Source organism: Drosophila teissieri, chromosome 2L, assembly GCF_016746235.2.
Source record: "Drosophila teissieri strain GT53w chromosome 2L, Prin_Dtei_1.1, whole genome shotgun sequence".
Lineage (NCBI taxonomy): Eukaryota > Metazoa > Arthropoda > Insecta > Diptera > Drosophilidae > Drosophila > Drosophila teissieri.
Genome location: NC_053029.1, coordinates 20860144 through 20879022, shown reverse-complemented (window position 1 = coordinate 20879022; position 18879 = coordinate 20860144). Strand labels below are relative to the sequence as shown.

Below are 18879 nucleotides of genomic sequence, written 5' to 3'. Positions count from 1 at the left end.
TTGGGTAACACAACTAAATGAATACTCTTTGAAAAATTCCTCGGAATGCCATTCCAGAATGCACGATTTCATAATTTAGTGATGCATCAGTTTGCACTTCCTAAAAATTTATGAATGACTCAAGCTTTTAAGATTTTCCATTCTGGCCTTCAAGCCGTGTTTAAATAAATAGGGTATATAGTAAACTAGGAAATTATGGAATTACATTTATATTATAGCTTAACAATTTTTAATGCCATCAGCATGCAGAGTAAGGAAACTTTTCGCAAAATATTGCCTTTGCACCACCAAATCAAAAACCTATTTTGAAGAATCGAGCTAAAGATGGGCTGGGGAGTCTTCCACTCGCGAGCACTCTTCCGAAGAGCGGCCCCGAGAGCTCCGGTTTCTTGTTTCTTTGGCTCTGCGCGGATTCTTCGGGCTTCGCACGAGTCAGTTTGAGTCGAGCGTTCGAACGGTGCGCACCTGTTGACGGTTTTCGGTAGGTGAGCGTGGATTGTGGCCACAAATTGCAGAAGCCATCGCTTGGTTAGCCGACATCGGGCCCATGTGCGTGTGTGAGTGCGTTCGAATCTATGAAAAGTGAATAACTTAGGAGGCTCAGGCCAGCGCTGCGCATGCGTGTGAGTGAGCCAGAGAAAGAAATGAGTGTTTTTCTCGAAGTGAAGCGAACGGCGAATATGTAAACGTATGCCGAATAAATGATATTTATGCTACGCGTGTCTGTGTGTGTAGACAAGCAAAATACATACGAACCCCAAGGCGGCAGCAACGAAAACTTCAAAAACTTTCTTTTTTTCGCGCTACCTTTTTGCTCGGCTGGCTTAGTTGGTTTTGTCTGCGGCCTTTGTTTACTGGGCTGCTGTGAAATTGCTTGCCAATTTATAATTTGTCCGCCGTTTCACTCCCAATTATAGAGCCACTCTGGCCCAGGAGTGGAGAGCATTAATTGGGCTCTTTTCGCAAGAATCAGCGTGGCTGCACACCGCGCCTCGCCCAACCGCCAGGTTGCCCCAACCGGATACGTGGTCCGCTGCAACCTGTCGGACCGTCTACACACGTCCGTCTACTGCAGCGCGACCCGCTACATTGCTCCAGGCCAAGTCCAAGACCCAGTATACTGCCCACTCCCGGTTCCCGTTCCAGCACTTGATACTGTTAGTTGTGCCATTTCAAGAGCACTTGTGCCAATTTTCTAGGGGGCAGCTGTCGCTTGATTTTTGCTTTTCGATTATTCAGAGTTAAGCGTTTTGCATTCCTTGAAGCCGCAAAACCGCATTTCCACTGGGTTACACGGTCCGGTTGGGCCGAATCCGAAGCTGGATTTGGCTGCGTCGGCCAGATCTTCAAGATGGTTTTTCTTGCCGTTTTGCAGTTTGTTAGACCTTAACCAACTGGTGAAATTTTCCATTATTGGCGTTATTTATGTGCAAAATCTAATTCAAAATAACGTGCATTAGCGCTGCACGCAAAAATATCAATTAAATCTCGGGGATTTCAGTCGTGTGATTAATGGAAACGCTTTGAGGTGAGTCGGAAATGGGAAATTCAGATACTTAGTGAAAAGAGTGGAAATGGGATGTTGGCAGTACTAAAGGATATATCACACATTACCTTTTGTTTACCTGACAGACATAAAGATCGGGTCCTATGCAACTTTCGATTTCTTGTCTCGAACACTCTCATTTTCTCTTTCTCAGTCGATAAATCCCAACTCCCTTTTTCATATCTACCTTTTCTTACACCTTCTCCTTCCTTCGGCTCTTTGCCGGCTCAGAAATCGGTTACGCAACAGACAAGCTCTGAAAAAAATGGCTTATGAAAAATCGCATGAGTCATTTAACTGAAGAGCGAAGGCGAAACAAATGAAAACTAATTACCAGCTGCGACTTCCGCTGGGTGCCGAGAGTCCCAGGCCCGGGACGAAAAAAAAGCAAAATTGATAAAACCAAAAATTATTCCAATGAAAATGTAAACAGCCGCAGCGTGGGCGAGTCGCTCAATGGAAAAGCTCAACAATCCGCTGAAAAGTGGAGTCGTTTAATGACAGCCCAGAAACCAACCGAAACACAGATGCGAACGACCCACGAAGAAAATAGAGTTTGTTGTGGTTTTGCTCTTCTGGCTGCTCACGTAAAACTTTCTATTTCACTGGAACTCTTCAAGCGTACAGGGCTGATATTTCAAGGTTCCTTAAAAGACCGAAATGGGGTATTAACAAAGGCCAAAGGCAAAGATCTGCCAAAATATCAGTCTCAGACCTGGACTCGCGTCATGACTCAACTGCAGGCGGCATAAGACCGACCGGTCCGATCCGGTCTGAGATCGCGTACACATATACATTTATATTCACTCGCATGCTGCAGAGGCAACCTTTACCTTTCCTTTCTATTTGCTATCTCCACTGCCGCTGCCGCTGCCGCTGCTCTGGATGCTTTCACTTTCCATCTAATGCCCGGCAATTGCTTCAGTTACTGCGGTTGGCAGTACGGGCTTGTTTTGGCTTCTGATTAGCACGCCAGCCATTGGGTAATCCCGGGCAGCTGGGATCGATTAGGGCACGGATAACTGGCGACAGATTATCTGCTCCAGTTGATGGCTCCGTGGTCGGTGCGGAATTTCACTTTGGCTTTCTGGCACCTCCGATTGAGACCGGACTTTCGCTGCAGCGAATTTCTGACCGTCTTGGACATCAATCAAAATTAGCATTTCAATCCGCCGAGTTCAGTTACTGGCTTGAATGGAACGCTTCAGTTTACGTAACTGGCAACCAAAACCGAAGTTTTTCTAAAACTGTTTTCTTTTCCAGCCGACCGGGTTTATTGACTTACTAAGCCGCTGCTTATGTATATGCTAATGCCACTATTGTGGAGTACTGCTGGTTACTGGGGGTTCGATCCATTGCTGTCTGACGCAATATAGACAACAAAACCCGAACTGTTAACTTTTGGGGCCCATGAAGGGAGGAGAGAAAAGATCTATGTCCATTTTCAACGAACAGTAGAAAAAAGAGGGTCCAAATCAAAATATTTTAGACGCAAATTTGAACAAAGATACCATAAAACTGTGCGGAAAATTCTACCAAATCAATGGACTTAAACTTTTGTGTGTGATTAGACAAAAACCAATTCCCTGCAATCAATGCAAAAACATTTGCCGAAGACAAAACACTTAAGCCACAAAAAGCGAATCATTTATTTTAGTTTATGTGCTTTATGCATGCCAGCCACTCTTCCAAATCAAAAGACTTAGGGCACATACCTTAGAATTATTTGTGAGATTTACGCCTGTTTGACCACCTTTCTCCTTCCTTTCAGCATAAATACACTCGGTCTAAGCAAAACATGCCTCGCCGAAGCACGGTTGATCAATAAAACAACGAAAAACGGAAAATTAATAAAATAAACCCCTGACAATAACCCTCAAAGAAGAAAAAAAGAGTGTGCCCGCGGAACTCGTAGTTTATGCAAACATGCGACGAAAGCCGCAGAACTCATCACACACTATACCATCGAGTAGAGCCGGAGACAGAGGCGGTGGAGGAGGAGGAGAAGTTGGGGGCACCTCCCGGCTGTCAGCAATTTCCAACAATAGAATGCCAAGAGACCATCGACACTTGACGGCCATGGTCGTGTCGGCGTTGCCATTGGCTCTTCTGCTGCTCCTCGTTCAAACTACAGGTAAGTCTTGGCCAGAAGGGGGCTTTTGAACGGGAAAGGGGCTGGAATAGCACGACAGTGACATGCCCAACAAAAGAATTTCACTTGCATTCAGTTAATAAATTGAACTTTAATTGCTAGGCCTGTGCCCGCAGCCAACTTTCACGGGCTTGAACAAAGTGGGAGGATGAAAGTTGAGATAAGACGAATAACTGTACAGATCTTTGCATAGATTATTCTATTCTTGCAAAATCCTCTGGATTTGTCCTCAATGGAAGTTGCATTACCTTCTATATAGGTATATAAATATGGTTTCTATTGCTATTCCTATTGGAAGTTATTTCAAAACCAAATGTGCGACAAGAACCCACTCCACCTTGCGGTCATCTGAAACCACTCTATCCCTTTTTTTCACAACTACATCATCCAAGGGCATCTTTCGCACTTGTTCTTATCTCAAATTATCCCAAGGGTTCTGCTCAAGCGAGCATTTAGATATTACAAACGGAGTTACTAGGAGCCTCTTTTTCCACACGTGAGCATAATTTTAATTTTTAATTTGATACATTTCCAAAGAATGTCGGTTCACAAAAAGCAGGTAATAAGAAGAATTCGCCCGACGTGCCAGCACTTGATGAAGATGCTTCAGGAAGACTTGCGTCTGCCTCGCCAGCACTCGTACGTGATTGTTCTTCTCATTTTCGTCTTCTGGCTTTTAGAAAGCTTGAGTTTGCTGCATAATTTATTAGGCGTTACTGAGAATGCATAGTTGGGGAGAATTGGATGGGAAGGGGCACCTGGTATTTGGGTGCCTACTTTCAAACTGTGCCAAACGTAATGAAGTGTGCTAACTGTACTGAGTTGGAGGTGTCAGCACCCCCGCACAAGTGCGTTCAATTGCGGAACGCGCCGTAAAGTTTGATGCTCCTCTTTTTTGCCACTGAAATACGGGCTTGACCTACTAAAAGCCCAGATATGTCATATGGGGGACACATTTCAAACGGCTTTAAAGCCCATGAGCTGCGTTGATCACACCTGCAGCTCGGTTTCCAGTGCCGATCGAACCTGCACGGCTATGATTCATTGGCCAGTGCCCACGGAGGGTTAGCTCGAGTTGCACAATTGCGATTATTCATACCGGATTCATTGACTTTGGCTGGGCTTGTCTTGGGGCTTTCAGTTTGTTTGGCTCCACCTCGCTTTGTCGCTTTCAAAGTGCGTGACGTGCGTGAATCGAAGTTAATTAAAGTTTATTATGAATTGAGCCTCGTGGTTTATAATCGTTAGGTGACTCTGAGCTTACGCAATATGTGGAATAAGAAAGCGTTATAAGGTGCTCCTATTGGGGACATAAAAACTAATCAGAATGACGAAGGTAAAGAAAAGTGTATGCATTCCTAACCAGAATCTGCAAAAACTGAATGAATTGCGTATTACGCAATTAGTTACAGCCCATGACTTAAGCAAAGTTGACAATATTATGCATTACATTATGTCCATTAAAAAAGAATTCAAAAAGCTAAAGCCTTTTAAGAAAGAAAATAAATAGCATTCTGAAATATTTTGATCCGTAGCTAAGCAGGTTTAAGTATTGGGATGCATTTTTAGTGAAGGTAAGCCTTCAAATAAGAAACATTTACTACCCAGTATTTGGAGTCTTTAAATAAAAGTTAAGGCTTTGCTAGGATTTCATGGCTGCTCGGAGAGAGATTTGTGGCTTGCCAAACCGCATTGAGTGCCAACTTCCCATGCGAGCTGTACAATTAAGGCGGAATGGCCCTCACCAGCAGTACAGCGGAGTGGACTCCGAGGCACGGCTCCCATTTACTTATGCATTCCATCGAATAGCTGCTATTTCCTCCGCCAGAGGGTGCCACTCCACTGAGAACGCTTAATTGCACGAATCCGGCCAACTGAGGCGGGCAGCTCTCGGCGGGCTGGAATCAATTAAAGCTAACTGCACTGTTTACTGGGCCATTTGAAGCGGGGCCAAAACCTTTCATGCAGCTAATAAGCCGCATGGGCATGGGGAATGGAATATGGAATTTACATAGAGTTGGGCGGGAAAATTGGGTGAAGTGAAAATTATTTTACAGCAAGCTTAATTAAAAGAAAACAGAATCTCGCGGCGCTGGACTGCTCGTGACGTGAGCAGTTAGGGCTTAGTGAAACAGAAAGAAGCGCAGCAGTGCCACGGTTTACAGTTACACCCAGCTAACGGCATTTCGGGGCTTTCGATACGATACTCGGAGCGAATTGAGCCATTTGCGGCACTGGAAAAGTGTCATAGAAAGCGCCATGAGTTGGGGCTTTTCTGCCCGTACTCCCGGTGCCGCAGTTCCAGCATTGCTGAGTCTGCGAATCCCCGCAGACGATCGATGGCTTCGATCGGATTCGGTGGGGAACTCAGCTATGACACTGTAACCCGCTGACTTACTACCGCAACCCGATGGGTTTTTCGATTTCATTTCCTCTCGTTTCTGCGTGTCCCCTTCCCGGAGAGCCACTTCTTCGCTCACAGCTGCTGTTGGGCTGATTAAGTTTTCAGATTAGCTGGTTCCACAGGCCATTTTCCTTCCCATTTTTAGTTTCTATTCTGTTTTTTGGCACATTTCGGTTACATGGCCCACTTGCCCCGCTCCAAAGAGCGAGAGGTACATATAAATAATCAAAAATCCACTGCCTGATGCGAAAGAGGAGGAAGAAAGAAAGAAGCCGCCGTCGTTGCAGGCTGAGCAGAAATTTATCGCTTGACTCTTAATTAGGTCAAGAGGCAGGTTCGTTCGGCATGTTTCTCACATATTCTTGATCTTGGCTTGAATTTCTGGGTATTCTTGGTAGCCTGTTCACCTGTTCACCTGTTCACAGACTGCCAATACTGACGCAAATAGTAATTGAATTTTTTGAAGACTTTTGAAGCCGGTAAAAAAAGATTATGGCAGATGCCAGAACGGTCGAAAAAATGTTAATGACTGATTGGAAAAGAGTTTGTTTTTTTTTGTATGTAGCTCAGTAATTTTTTATGTACACACTATTCGGTATCCATAATCTCTTAGACTTCATTGCTAGTAATGAAAAAAGTTTCAGTCTCACAAAAATCCAACAACTTCAATATCACCAAATTTCTAAATCGATCCTATGATCATATGGCTGATTTCAGATTTGTTTTAAGCAGCCCGCCTTTACAGCTTTGGACTGCTTTTTGGAGCAGATAAGTTCTTCCTTTCCCTTTTCACCCAGTCGATATGGGCTGCTTCAAGTTGGTAATCAGCACACATGCTGATCGCCAAAAATCAATTTACTCCAGCTCTTTCCCACACTGACTGGACCATTCAATTAGAGTCGAGCAACGACTGATCTTGAGTTGGTTTCCGATTGCCCAACCAAAGCGTGAAACCGAAGCCGTATCAATAACTGCATACTTTCCCTTTCCCGTGAGAAGAGCCACGGCTCTCGGATCGGGATGTCCAAAATTGTACATGAAATTCAGCACATCGAAAGTTGCCAGGCACGATCGCACATTTAGACACACACCCATCGGAAGGTAAAACCAACTGAATCCACAATTCATGTCTTTTTGCGTTTCTTTTTTGTTCTACCTTTTTCCTCTCATCTTCTTTAATGGTCGTCCTGAGGCGCTTTGGGCCCAGATTAAACTGCGGTGTGCTTTGGAAGAACAGAGAGGCTTGCCGCCCGAAAGAAGGTGGGTCGTGGCCCTTTCCTGGAGTTGCTTACATGCTTTGGCGTTGACTATCAATGGCTATCAACGATTCTTTTTTTCTCTTTTTACGCTCTTACAGTATTTTATTTGGGAGACAACTGCAAACCGGTTCCCAATGAAATACTCTTGATGAATTTGGATCCAGCTAGTGAATTTGTCCAAAACAAAACATGAAACCCATGTCGCAGGAAATGTCTTAATATCAACCGTTAGGGATTTCATTTGATTTATTCTTTAAACACTCATTCAGGGAATTTTAAAACTATAAATTTAATAGAACCCAACAAAAATAGGAGGAAACAAGTTTCATATTATACAAAAGTAGGTAATTACTACTTTTCGATATTTTTAGGAACGACGAATATTTGAATATTTATTTAGTCCCCATATAAACATCGCAAGACTTAGGCAACGAACTTAGCTACTTTAAGATGGAAGTGTATAAATTTCGCTACACATTCTAACCTCAATTAACAAACCAAAATCAAAAGAAATGACAAAAAGAACCAGGCATAAAAATCCGTTAAATGGGTGCAGTTAACTGACTATCCAAAACAAAACAGAGACCCAAATGACACAATAATACCCACACTCACTGACACTGGCGCAGCTCCCCATTTCTATTCGGCACGCAGTTCAAAATAGTCCAATAAAAAGCTGGCTGACTGACAGTTTGTATATAAAGTGGTATTCTTTCTGTGTAGAGAGCCGGTTCTGATGACCACTTGTTGTGGACTCTTATTTGACACACACACACAGTCAGTCCTGAACTTGTCACAGACCATTAAGACCATATTGGCTGGCAACTAGTTTCCGTTTGGCGACTATAGTTAAGCTGGCTACTGTGGGTACAATGACCCAGATTCGCTGGAGCTGTAGAGATGAGAAATATTGCTATGGGAAAACGCAGAGAGAGGTATCTATTTACCTTCAAATCAATATGTGTCGAGCTCAGCTCAACTCGGCGTAAAATTTGACGCGAATGTTGGCCGGCGATTGCCTAAAGCGAGATCATCGTCTGTTTTCCGTCTCCAATACGCTATTGCATATCCAGTGCTCCATTTCCACTCTCTCAAGAGAGCTTTTTAATTGGTTCATTTGGATGTTGGAGCCCCTCCACCTCCCGCAACACTGGGTTACTGACCCAAGCCAATTTATTGACTGCTGAAGTATTCTCATGGCGTGCTTAGGGGGCTGCACCGAGTGCGATTTGAACTATTTACCAGCATTCCCCAAGAGATCGTGCAGATCGCTTATCGCCAGCTAAATTGCATCTAGTTACAGGGCTTAGTATGGTTCTGGCCTGGCTATTAGAGGCCTCGGCTACGTTCGCAACCACCTGCGATTTAATTAAACACATGAGACAATTAGATTCCATAAGTGGGGGCCATTAAATCGGGCCTGGGATCCCTGCGCCTGCCCCGGATTTTCTATTGATATCCGAGGATTTCTTCCAGCTTCTTCGCACTGCAGCGATTAAAGGCAACAGAGCGCGAACAGGCAATAAATTTCCCCTTTCTGTTTGGGATTGCGGCCTGGCTTAGACTCGGCCCACTGCAGGCAGCCGAGCGAAACCAGCTGCAGCAGCCGCATCTGCGGAAGCCTGGCCAAAACAGAAACGCAGCCGGACAGCAATCGCCTTTAGCTTTGGCTTCCACTTCCACTTTACCTCGACATTGGCTTCGTCTTTTGCTCCGAGCTAAAGGCGGTTAGATCAGAGCTAGACCTTGATTAAGGTCATTCGCTTTGGAGTGATGTCTGAGGGGCTAATACAGGGATGCAGCTTGAACACCGAGAGAAAAACCAAGGTCAAGTGGGAATAAATAAATTATTGCGAAGAGACTTAGGTTCAATTGGGCTTAGGTCGCTCGGTTAGAACTATTTGAATTGAGTCAATATAATATAAATAAGTTTGTTTCTCAAGGCTGACAAAAAATGCATTTGAGTATAACTGTTTAAACATTTCGAACTAGCAGGCACGCGCTTGCAAGTGAAAAACTCTCTTGCAATGCCAAAGGCCAAACGTCATGGTCACGGTGGCTGAACATGATAAACCGCTAATTATGGATACGGAAAATCAGCTTACAAGCGATATGCTTCAATTTCACCAGCTACTACTTTGGGTCGAGTGAAGTGCAGGCTGTCTGATGCTGCCATGTGTCCGTTCCCGTCGTCACTTTGTTAACTGCAGCTCATGCATCTCAGCCCGACTTCACATAGACGAAGAAAAGTCTGGCCAAGATGCTCTTCAAGTTCTACCATGGACAATTGTTGGTGCCACGACTCTTGAGCAACAGCACCAGCCAGTTGACGGCTTGATTGCACAAGTGCTTGTTCCCGGGACAGAGATACTTTATTTGTTTACTGATGAAAAGCGCAAGGAATGACTCACAGCTCTCACGAATCGGATGAGGGCAATCTGGACAGGCCGCACTAGAATCCACTGCTCCACGGCTTTCCCTGTCAATTGGGTTGCGTCCACTTCCTCAGTCTTGGCCACGACGCCCACAACGAAAGCCGAACGCCCAGGAAATCAATTAGCACTAAATCAAATTTTAATAGTTCACTTGGACGTTAGATATCGCCGAAAGACCCTTGTATTGGATTGGATTCAGTCCAGCCCGTCCCGGCGGTTCTAGAGCTCGGCATTCGGGGCGTGGTTGCTGCGATGGCATTCCGAGATAAGGGGCCACATCTCTTCTTTAATGGATGTCTTCGCCGTAGGGTCTACGGAATTCACAATTGGGCACCTGAGTTATGTTTATTGGCCAACTCGAAATGATGAAAGAAGCTTAGGATAGAAACCATAAAAATAGAGAGGTGGGAGATATGTTTGGGATTACTTTAGATTTGTTTCCCTAGATTGAGCTTGGGATGGGACTGAATGTAATAAAAAATGGATCATATTGTGTTCGGATTACTTGAAAAATGCAAATCATTGCATAGATGTAGTTTAAAGTCTATTAAAAATAAAGCCCTTTTTACTTAATTTAAACAAAAAGAATTCAAACTCTTCATTTTATACCTTAGATAAATGCTTATTAAAGGTAGGCCCTAAGAAATATATTTCGAGGGGTATTTAAATAATAAAATGGCAAAAATTAAGTCACATTATATTTTCTATAAATATTTTATTGACATTCAAGTTCGCCTTTCGGCACAACTTGTAATTCAAAAGCAATTACATAATTCTATTTATGGTGAAAACATAACGAATTGTCGCCTGCCTTTCGAGCAACCCATTAAATGATATTATTACATAATCGAGGCAGCCTTCTACGCCTGCGCAATTGCACAAAGTGGCCAGGGCATACATGTCGTATGCGCAATGTTTTGGGACGTGTGTTAAATTTTGAAGACGAAACGGAAAATTGTCGTATTTCATAAGCAATTATCTGCGCCAGCTTTGCCCACATTAGAGGCGAGCCGGCGGACTTAATTTCGGTTTCGCTTTTGGCCACGTTGGGAAACAGTTGAAAAGTGCAGCGGAATAGAAAGTGATTTCTTGTCGGCGATTTGGAGGCGCTGAAATCGCCAATTTAAGTGGAATTGTAGACGTGCTTGGCGTTGGCTTGAAGCAGAAGGAATGGACGCCCGTGTGGGCTGGCCTGGAGCTGGTAGAGATCCGAAAAGAGACAGAGAGAGGGCACAAGTTGTGCGTCCTCGCCGGAGTAGTGATCGAGTTAGTGTGGGCAAGCACTGGAACTAATGACGACTGTTGCTGGGGTCCCCATGCCGTTGTCATATCGGGTGCATTCAACCCAGCTCGTCTGGATTTAATGACAAAGAGATCCGGAGACCAAGTGGTTTTACTTTCGTTGCGGCCTGGCCGTGAAAGTGTTGCATGCCCCGCTCCGAAATGGAATTCAATTTTCGTACACCAAATTGCGTTACACATTTAGCAAGTTTTGTCCATGTCTGCTAGTTTCACAGCCGCCAGCTCACTTTTACCGCTACCCCAATCAAAATCACAATCTCAGACCCACTTAGGCTCGAAATCGATAAAAGCAAAAGGAAAAGGAAAACAGGAAAATTAACAATCCGAAGCAAGGAAAGTGAAAACTGTGTCGCCATCTTTTGTTTCGCCTGCCCAAAAGGAAGCGCTAATTATATCAAAATCGCAACAAATAGCTGTCGCGAAGAAAGTGAAACAAATATTGTGTATTTCAATCACTGGCAAGCCAGTTTAGCGACAGGGGAAAGTAAAATCTGTGCCAAACATAATCAAAAACCACGGCGCTCACAAAGAGCCACCAATGCAGCTCGGCAATTGGGTTAAGCTCAATAGCTAAACGGGTTTCTTCGAGCGAGTGTGAATTATGATTGTTGTTCCAACCTAAACTTGTTCTGGCCCTCCCCCTCAACGCCCAAAAGATGACATGCACCTGACACCCGAAAAATGGGAGAGAAAAGTACAAAGTCGTAGAAAGCCAACGGAAAATAAATCTCTTCGGAAGGTGTCAAAGAATAGCTGGGTCACGCTCAAGTGCTCTGTGAGATCTATGTTTGTTTGGAAAGACACAGCTTGAGTATTAATGGACTCAAATTGTGTGTATTGTGCCGAACGCGAATCAATAAAAAGTCTCATTCTGACCTCGTTTACTTAAAACACATTGTAGAACACATTAGTAGCATACGCATATACCATATGTACTACTCCTGGCCATCGATAAGTCTTTTCATTCAATCGCGCTTATATTATATTAAATCATTTGAAGCCCTCGGTATCTCTGCAAATGCATGAAAAAGTACTCCGCTTTGATCACTTAGATTGCATATTCGATTGTATTTCTCTCTGTGTGCTTGCTAACTGGATTAGAGTGGGAAATTGCAGAACCTATGCGATAAGAGTGCCTATTCAAGATCTCCGCCTTCGACAAGGGGGGCTTAGGAGCTTGTCCCCATTCGATTGCCAACTGCATTCTACAAGTCAACAATCTATATTTACGTTGCTTGTGGCGGACTCTGCTCATTTATCTGCCATATCCGACGAATTGATGAAAATCGCTGAATATCAGAGGCCACAACAACTCGGCTTGGCATCTTTTCAACGCTTGACGTAGCAATTTGTGAAATTCTTCCTAGGTTGCCAAGTGAGTGCAGATATGGCTCTAGGCCACCAATCTATGTGGCCAAGAGCTTGTGCATCTGTGTGTGAGGAGTACCCAGGGTAATCAGTAATACCCTCGCATTGTGACAGATATACAAGCCATCAGCTTGCATCCACACACACTGTGTGCGCAAACCCACAATTTTTAAGGAAAACAAACACAATTATATGCAAAGAGAGTGAAAAGAATCCGAGAGGTCGGGCTGAAAGACAAAGACTGGGGCTCAGACTTGACATCGAAAACAAATGATGCCTGGCAAGCCTGCGACAGAGATTGAAACTGATCCGACCCGACTTTGGATGGCCATTGTTTTCCCCACATGTAAATGAATCGCGTTGACAATGATGGAGTGGCGGCTGGGTTGGGCGAGCTGAATGGGATTGGAAGGGAATGAAAGGGCAGGTGCATGGGCAAGTGAAAAGTGAAACCCCAATGTGAAAATTCTGTCGATACGATGATGGATACGAGGGAAAGGGAACGTTGGAATTCAACGCTCTTTTCTCTATCGACGGACCTGGCCAAATGAACTGGGCTATGATCTTTATTAAGAATAGATGTATGGTTAGAAAAGCCTCCTTCTACCCGTTACATACTTTTCAACGAATCTAGGATACCCTTTTACTCATTAACTTATTTATTCTAACCTATTTGTCCACTAATTTGTGCAGCTGGCCAGCACGAAAGCGTCTCACAGATTTCGCCCAAATCGAGTAGCCACCGCAATCCAGCCCGTCAGATGATCGAGAGCACCATTGCGGACTCCATAAATGGCCTGGCCGAGGGTCAATCATCGCCCCTGGACGTAAACGATAACGAAACGCGAGCGGAGCGAGTCGAGCGCTCAGCGTCGCCCATTCTGCATGACCGGCAGCCTATCGGACCCAACGACGTGCACCTCCCAGAAGATCTCGAAAAGGACGTGTCCGCCGGACGGTACTTCCACTACAACATCAAGCCCACGGGTACTTTCGACAACCAGGATGAGCAGCCGGAGCGCACGCACCAGGGGATCAGGGCTGGGAAGACCCTGTCGCGAGGCGGCAGCACCTCAGAGCAGTCTTTTTTAGGGAGGGGGGACCTGCGACCGCTAGTGTCGGGGTCCCCGATCCGGCCGAGTCCGAGCAGTACTGTCACATCAGCGACGGCAGCCAGTGCCACCCAGGCGCCGCATAGTCCGCGCCAGAATGGAAACCCCGACATCCAGGACATCATTACAGGCATCGTCAAGCTGCTGAACGGCAATGTCAATGTCCACGCTAACACACAGGGTATAAGGCGTCCCTCGGCCAGCAGGATAAACAATCGGGGTCCACCGCGGATCTCCGAGGCCCAGAACCTGCCAATCGACTACGAGGCTCAGAAGCCCGGGACTTCCATGCGTCCGCCGCCATATCCTTTCGATCGTCCGGAACGACCCTTTATTACTGGAGTGCCTATTCCCGAACAGATTGTGCCCGTGCGTCCGGGATTCGTGAGCAATCGTCCGCCCTGGTACCGCAACAAGCCCCGTCCACCCATTGCCACCAGTGTGGGCGGCAATAGGAGACCCCTGCCCCAATATAAGCCTCTTCCAGCTCCGCCAGTGCAATCGCCTCTTCAGCAGCAGGATCTACTGGATAGAAAGAACGAGCAGGAGAAGGAGCAGAATCATCAGGAGCAGCCGCATCCAACTGATGATGTGGTGCTGCCCACCGACACCACATACGATTCGGAATTCTCCAATGAAGATGCCAATGCCCAGTACATCGAAGTGTCCGATCAGGATACGGATGCTACTGGCGGAGAAGTAGAAGATGAACTTCAACCGCCTTCCCCTTCACCGTCTACAACCAAGAATCCACCAACTTTCCCAACGAATCCCTCTAAGAAGAAACACAAGCCGAAGCCAGGAAGTGAGAAAAATAAGCTACCAGAGGAGTCTCCTCAGGATGAGGGCTTCACAACTATTATTGAGACCAGTTCCGTAGTTCATACCGTGATGGGCATGTCCTCCACTTATGTGCCCATGTCCATGGACAGTTCAGAGAGCCTTGGTCTGGATCCCTCCACCGAAGAGGTGATATTCATGACCGCCAATCGAACACCCAGTCTGGAACCAAGTATCACCTCTTCGCTGGGCACCTCCTCGTCCTCCAACCCGGCCTCAGCCATCCAACCTACATCCTCCAAAGAACACACCACAACCACCACTACCACCAGCTCCACCTCAACCACTACCTCAACCACTACCCCGCCATCTACTACGAGCACCACTGAAAGTGTGTCGCCTAATAGTTCCAATGCCAATAACACCAATGCCTCTCCGCTCGCCCCCTACCATCCCCGTCCTGGGATAGTTCTTGATGATCCTGAGTTTAAGCCCGGCAGTCGGCCTCGCCCACCTATCCAGCGACCACCCGCCCAGCAGACCCTTCCTTTGCCAGCGGTGCAGCCCACTCGCCAGCATCTGCCACCCGGCTACGGGGAAATCTTCGACGTCACCTTGTCCGCCATCCAGGGTCCGGGTCCCAAAGGCAGTGGATCCCAGCAGACGATCAACATTAAGCCATACGGAAGCTATGCGGCGGGCGGAGGTCAGGGCGACATCATCGTGTCGGCATCAGGTGACGATGGCTTTGTCTCGATCGACGGCAAGCGCACTTACATCAATCTCTTTGGTGACCCCACAGATTCCCCAGCGGGCGAGACAACTCCAGCCACGCGTCTACCCCAGCTGCCGGGCTCTGGATCAGGCTCAGGAGCGGGATCCACGCCGGGAGTTGGCTTCAGCAGTGGTGGTGGTGGTAGTGGCTCATCAATCTCCCCTGCTGCTCCTGCGAACGCGGTTACACAGAGCAGTGGTGGATATGTTGTGCCCGAAACGGAGGTGGTGGACCTTCAGGGGCACAGCAAGCCGCAAGGTGGAGCGCCCACAACGAATGCCGGACCCACGAGACCCCATTACCGCCAGAGGCCAACGCAGCCCCCAGTAAGGATCGACACCTGTATCGTTGGCGATGATTCCACCTGCGATCAGGCGCAGCACGAGCGATGCAAGACGGACAGTGGCGTTTCCAGCTGCCACTGCAGACCAGGTAAGATTCCATGGGAATGCACTAAGTTGAAAGATCTATATATAATATAATATAACATATATAATTGGAATTCTTCAGGTTACTCCCGGCGAAAGCATCGAGAGCCATGTCGGCGGGTCATCTCCTTCCATCTGGGCATGCGCGTGGACCGAATCTACGAGCACCGAATTGTGTGGGACACAAAGCTTATGGACAAACACAGCGAACCCTTTGGACAACTCAGTTACGAATCAATAAGAGCGGTTAGTTATTGTATATATTTGAGTAAAACACACGAAATAGGCATTCATTAAAAAAGCGTTCGATTGCTTTATTTAAGTGTGGCCGATTGAATATTGACATAACTTAAATGTTACCTCTTCCAGCTGGACTCTGCCATGTCCATGACGCCCTACTCGGACGAGTTTATGGAGGCAAAGGTGAACAACATCTACCGGGGCGATCCCAATCTGGGCGGCAGCGGAGTCTACGTAAACATGACCATCAAGGTATGTATTATCCAGGAAGTGCCCATGGTATCCCACTGATTATATTTCTACTCCTCCAGCTGGATGAAAGTGTGGAAACATTGCGACCCAATCTGCGCAGTGACGTTCAAAAGCATCTTCTGGGTGTGCTTCACCGGCGGAACAACAACATCGGCAACTCCGTGCTGTACGTGAGCTCCCCGGAGGGTGCTGTGTCGGCTCTGCAGGATCTGGATGAGTGTCTGTCACCGGAGCTGAATGACTGTCATCCCGGCGCCAGTTGCAGCAACACCTGGGGCAGCTTCCGCTGCGTCTGCGAGGCAGGACTTCGTGATCCGTGGGCTGACCAGCCGGCGCGATCTGGACGCGAGTGCCAGGCCTGCGCCGACTCCGTCTGCAACAACCACGGCACCTGCAGCTACGGAGAGGATGGTGCTCAGGTGTGCACCTGCGACTCCAGTCACTATGGCGCCCAGTGCGAAATCGACGGCGAGGTGTTGGGCGTGGCTATCGGCGCCTCCGTGGCGGCCATAATCATCATCGTCCTGACCCTAGTGTGCCTGATCATGTGGTCGCGGCGCTGGCAACGCGAACAGAAGAACGCCATGGGTTCACCAGTGTTTGGATACATGAACACCGCACCCCTTAAGTCCGCTGGATTGCCACAGGCCGGCTACCAGGTGACTCTGGAAGACCGCATGCGGTGGGCCCAGATAGCCGACGTCATGGCCCAGACGAACCACTACGGGGTAGGTATCTGGCACTCAGCCGTGGAGTAAAAGTTGATTTTATGGACGGAGACTCTGAAAATCTAAAGATGTTCGGAGCTGTTGGAGGTTTTCTGACTTGTAAACAGCTTCTGCACATACTTAGGGATGACATTTTCCGGATGAGATTTCTAATACCTTGCCACCTTGTGCTTTACGAATACTAATTACTATTCAATGATCTGTACCAGCAGGCTGAGCCCATCGGGCCCACTAGACCTTCATCGGCGATGTTTGCCTACCCGAACCTGGGCGCCATGGGAATGGGCACCCTGGGCGGGATGTCTCTTCAGAGCACCATGCAAATGCATCCCAGTGCCACTCTGGCTCCTCCAGTGCCATTGCCCAGGTATGAATCGCCGTGGTTAAACTAAATGTATAACCCCTACTGAGTATGCTTTTCTTTGACTTAGAAGACTTGGCCTGGGTCCCCGCTCAAATGGAATGCGCACCCTGGAGAACTCCAGTTCAAGCGAGGAGGAGGATCGCGCCGATTTGCTGGGACGCAACTTCCAAGTGCCACGTCCCAAGAGTCGCAGCAATGGCAGCATAGCGGTAGGATACGAAACATATAAGATTCGTTACATTTTTTCTACCTCTAGCTATTCCATTAGAGAATATCATTTCGAGGAAAACTTTCGGGTCTCTAACTGCATTCGATTCAGTCCCTTTACATGTATTAAACTACTACAAATTTCTTCAGCTTCCCTAAATCTTATAGATGTATAACCTTACTAATTATTTGCTCCTTCTCTCTCTTTTGAAAAGAACCAATCTGGCATCTACTACGATGTGGACTACGAGCCGTCCGGAAATGGGATCGGCAACTCCAGCGTGGACCACCTGTACGGGTCGCAGAATCAGTCCGTGACGCACTCTTCGGGCCACAGCCACATCCCGGGACCCCAGGGCATCCCGATGAGCACGTACACCTCCGGGCGAGCTCCTAGCAGCTACTACATGAAGTGACCCTTGGCCGAAGAAATCCCAAAACACCAACCTTGTACATATGCAATCTAGACCTAGACTAAGGCGACTAAAACACTTTTCCACTGCCAGTCCCCGCGACGACTGCAGCTGAGACGCGTTTTTGAGGATGAGAAAAGTAGACTTAGGACTATACATAGATTTAGGACTATAGGTTTAAGCGATGCGAACAACAACTAATCATTACAATTAAAGCTATTTTAAACCTTTGAATTATTTCACTGCTGTCCACAGGAAGTCAAGACCCGTAAAGTAGTTGCTTAGCTTACTATGTTAATATCTGTACACTAATTAAGTTCACATAGTAGGAATGTCTGTTTATGTATATAAATAAATAAATGATCTAAATTTACCAACGACTTAAGCTTACACAGTGATTTTAAAACTGTAAGACTGTCCAGCATATGGCCTTATCTCGCTCTAACGTGGGGACTTAGGACTGCGTAAGTGAATGCGTTGACTAGAGAGGGAAGACTACTGCTTCATTGAAAGAACGAGATAGCTATTGTAGTGCCACGGTTGGAGTGCGCGCACTTTTAAATCGTTAATTCAAAGCAAATGTAATTTTTATGTTTGAACAAACCTTCTGTAATGTATTTCCTAACTCAAAATTGAACAAAGTTAATAAGATATAATAAGATACCCATGGATATTTTTGGGCCTTTTAGGGTCATATATTTATACCCGTTACTCGTAATTAAAAGGTATACCCTTTAAGCCTCGTTAAAAAGTATGTAACAGGTAGCTTTACCGACAATATAAAGTATATATGTATGTATGTATGTATATCTGGCCATGTTCGTCCGTCCGTATAACGCCTCGATCTCAGCAACTACCTCAGGGAAATAAGTATATGTGTATGATTATTTTTACTGTTTATGAGCCTATATCTTCTATAATCGTAGCTTTTAATCTATTATTGGTATGCAATACTCTACTCTTGCCTTCTGTTCTTACAATGCAAATGCAAAATTCTTCTTTGCTCACAATTCGTAGCACCGTTATAGAAAAATTGTGTGCCGCGATTTTTTTTTCTTAGGAAATAAGTGTATGTGAACACAAAAGCTTGTGCGCATTTGTCAATCAGCGTGTT

General features: G+C 46.2%; 1 protein-coding gene across 4 annotated transcripts; it reads left to right on the top strand.

Moving 5' to 3' along the window:
- Positions 1-457: 457 nt before the first annotated feature.
- On the top strand, positions 458-18133 carry LOC122621187 (mucin-17). Of its 4 annotated transcripts, XM_043798998.1 has the most exons (10): positions 458-623; positions 3318-3680; positions 13160-15094; positions 15161-15565; positions 15644-15807; positions 15931-16053; positions 16113-16781; positions 16991-17148; positions 17216-17354; positions 17568-18133. In XM_043798998.1, exons 2-10 carry the CDS (start codon positions 3473-3475, stop codon positions 17766-17768), a joined length of 4002 nt encoding a protein of 1333 aa, XP_043654933.1. In that variant the 5' UTR covers positions 458-623; positions 3318-3472; the 3' UTR covers positions 17769-18133. The 4 variants fall into 4 exon arrangements, with proteins under 4 accessions (XP_043654933.1, XP_043654925.1, XP_043654909.1 ...); XM_043798990.1 differs by having other exon boundaries at positions 13160-15565; positions 16994-17148; XM_043798974.1 differs by having other exon boundaries at positions 13160-15565.
- The last annotated feature ends 746 nt before the right edge of the window (positions 18134-18879 follow it).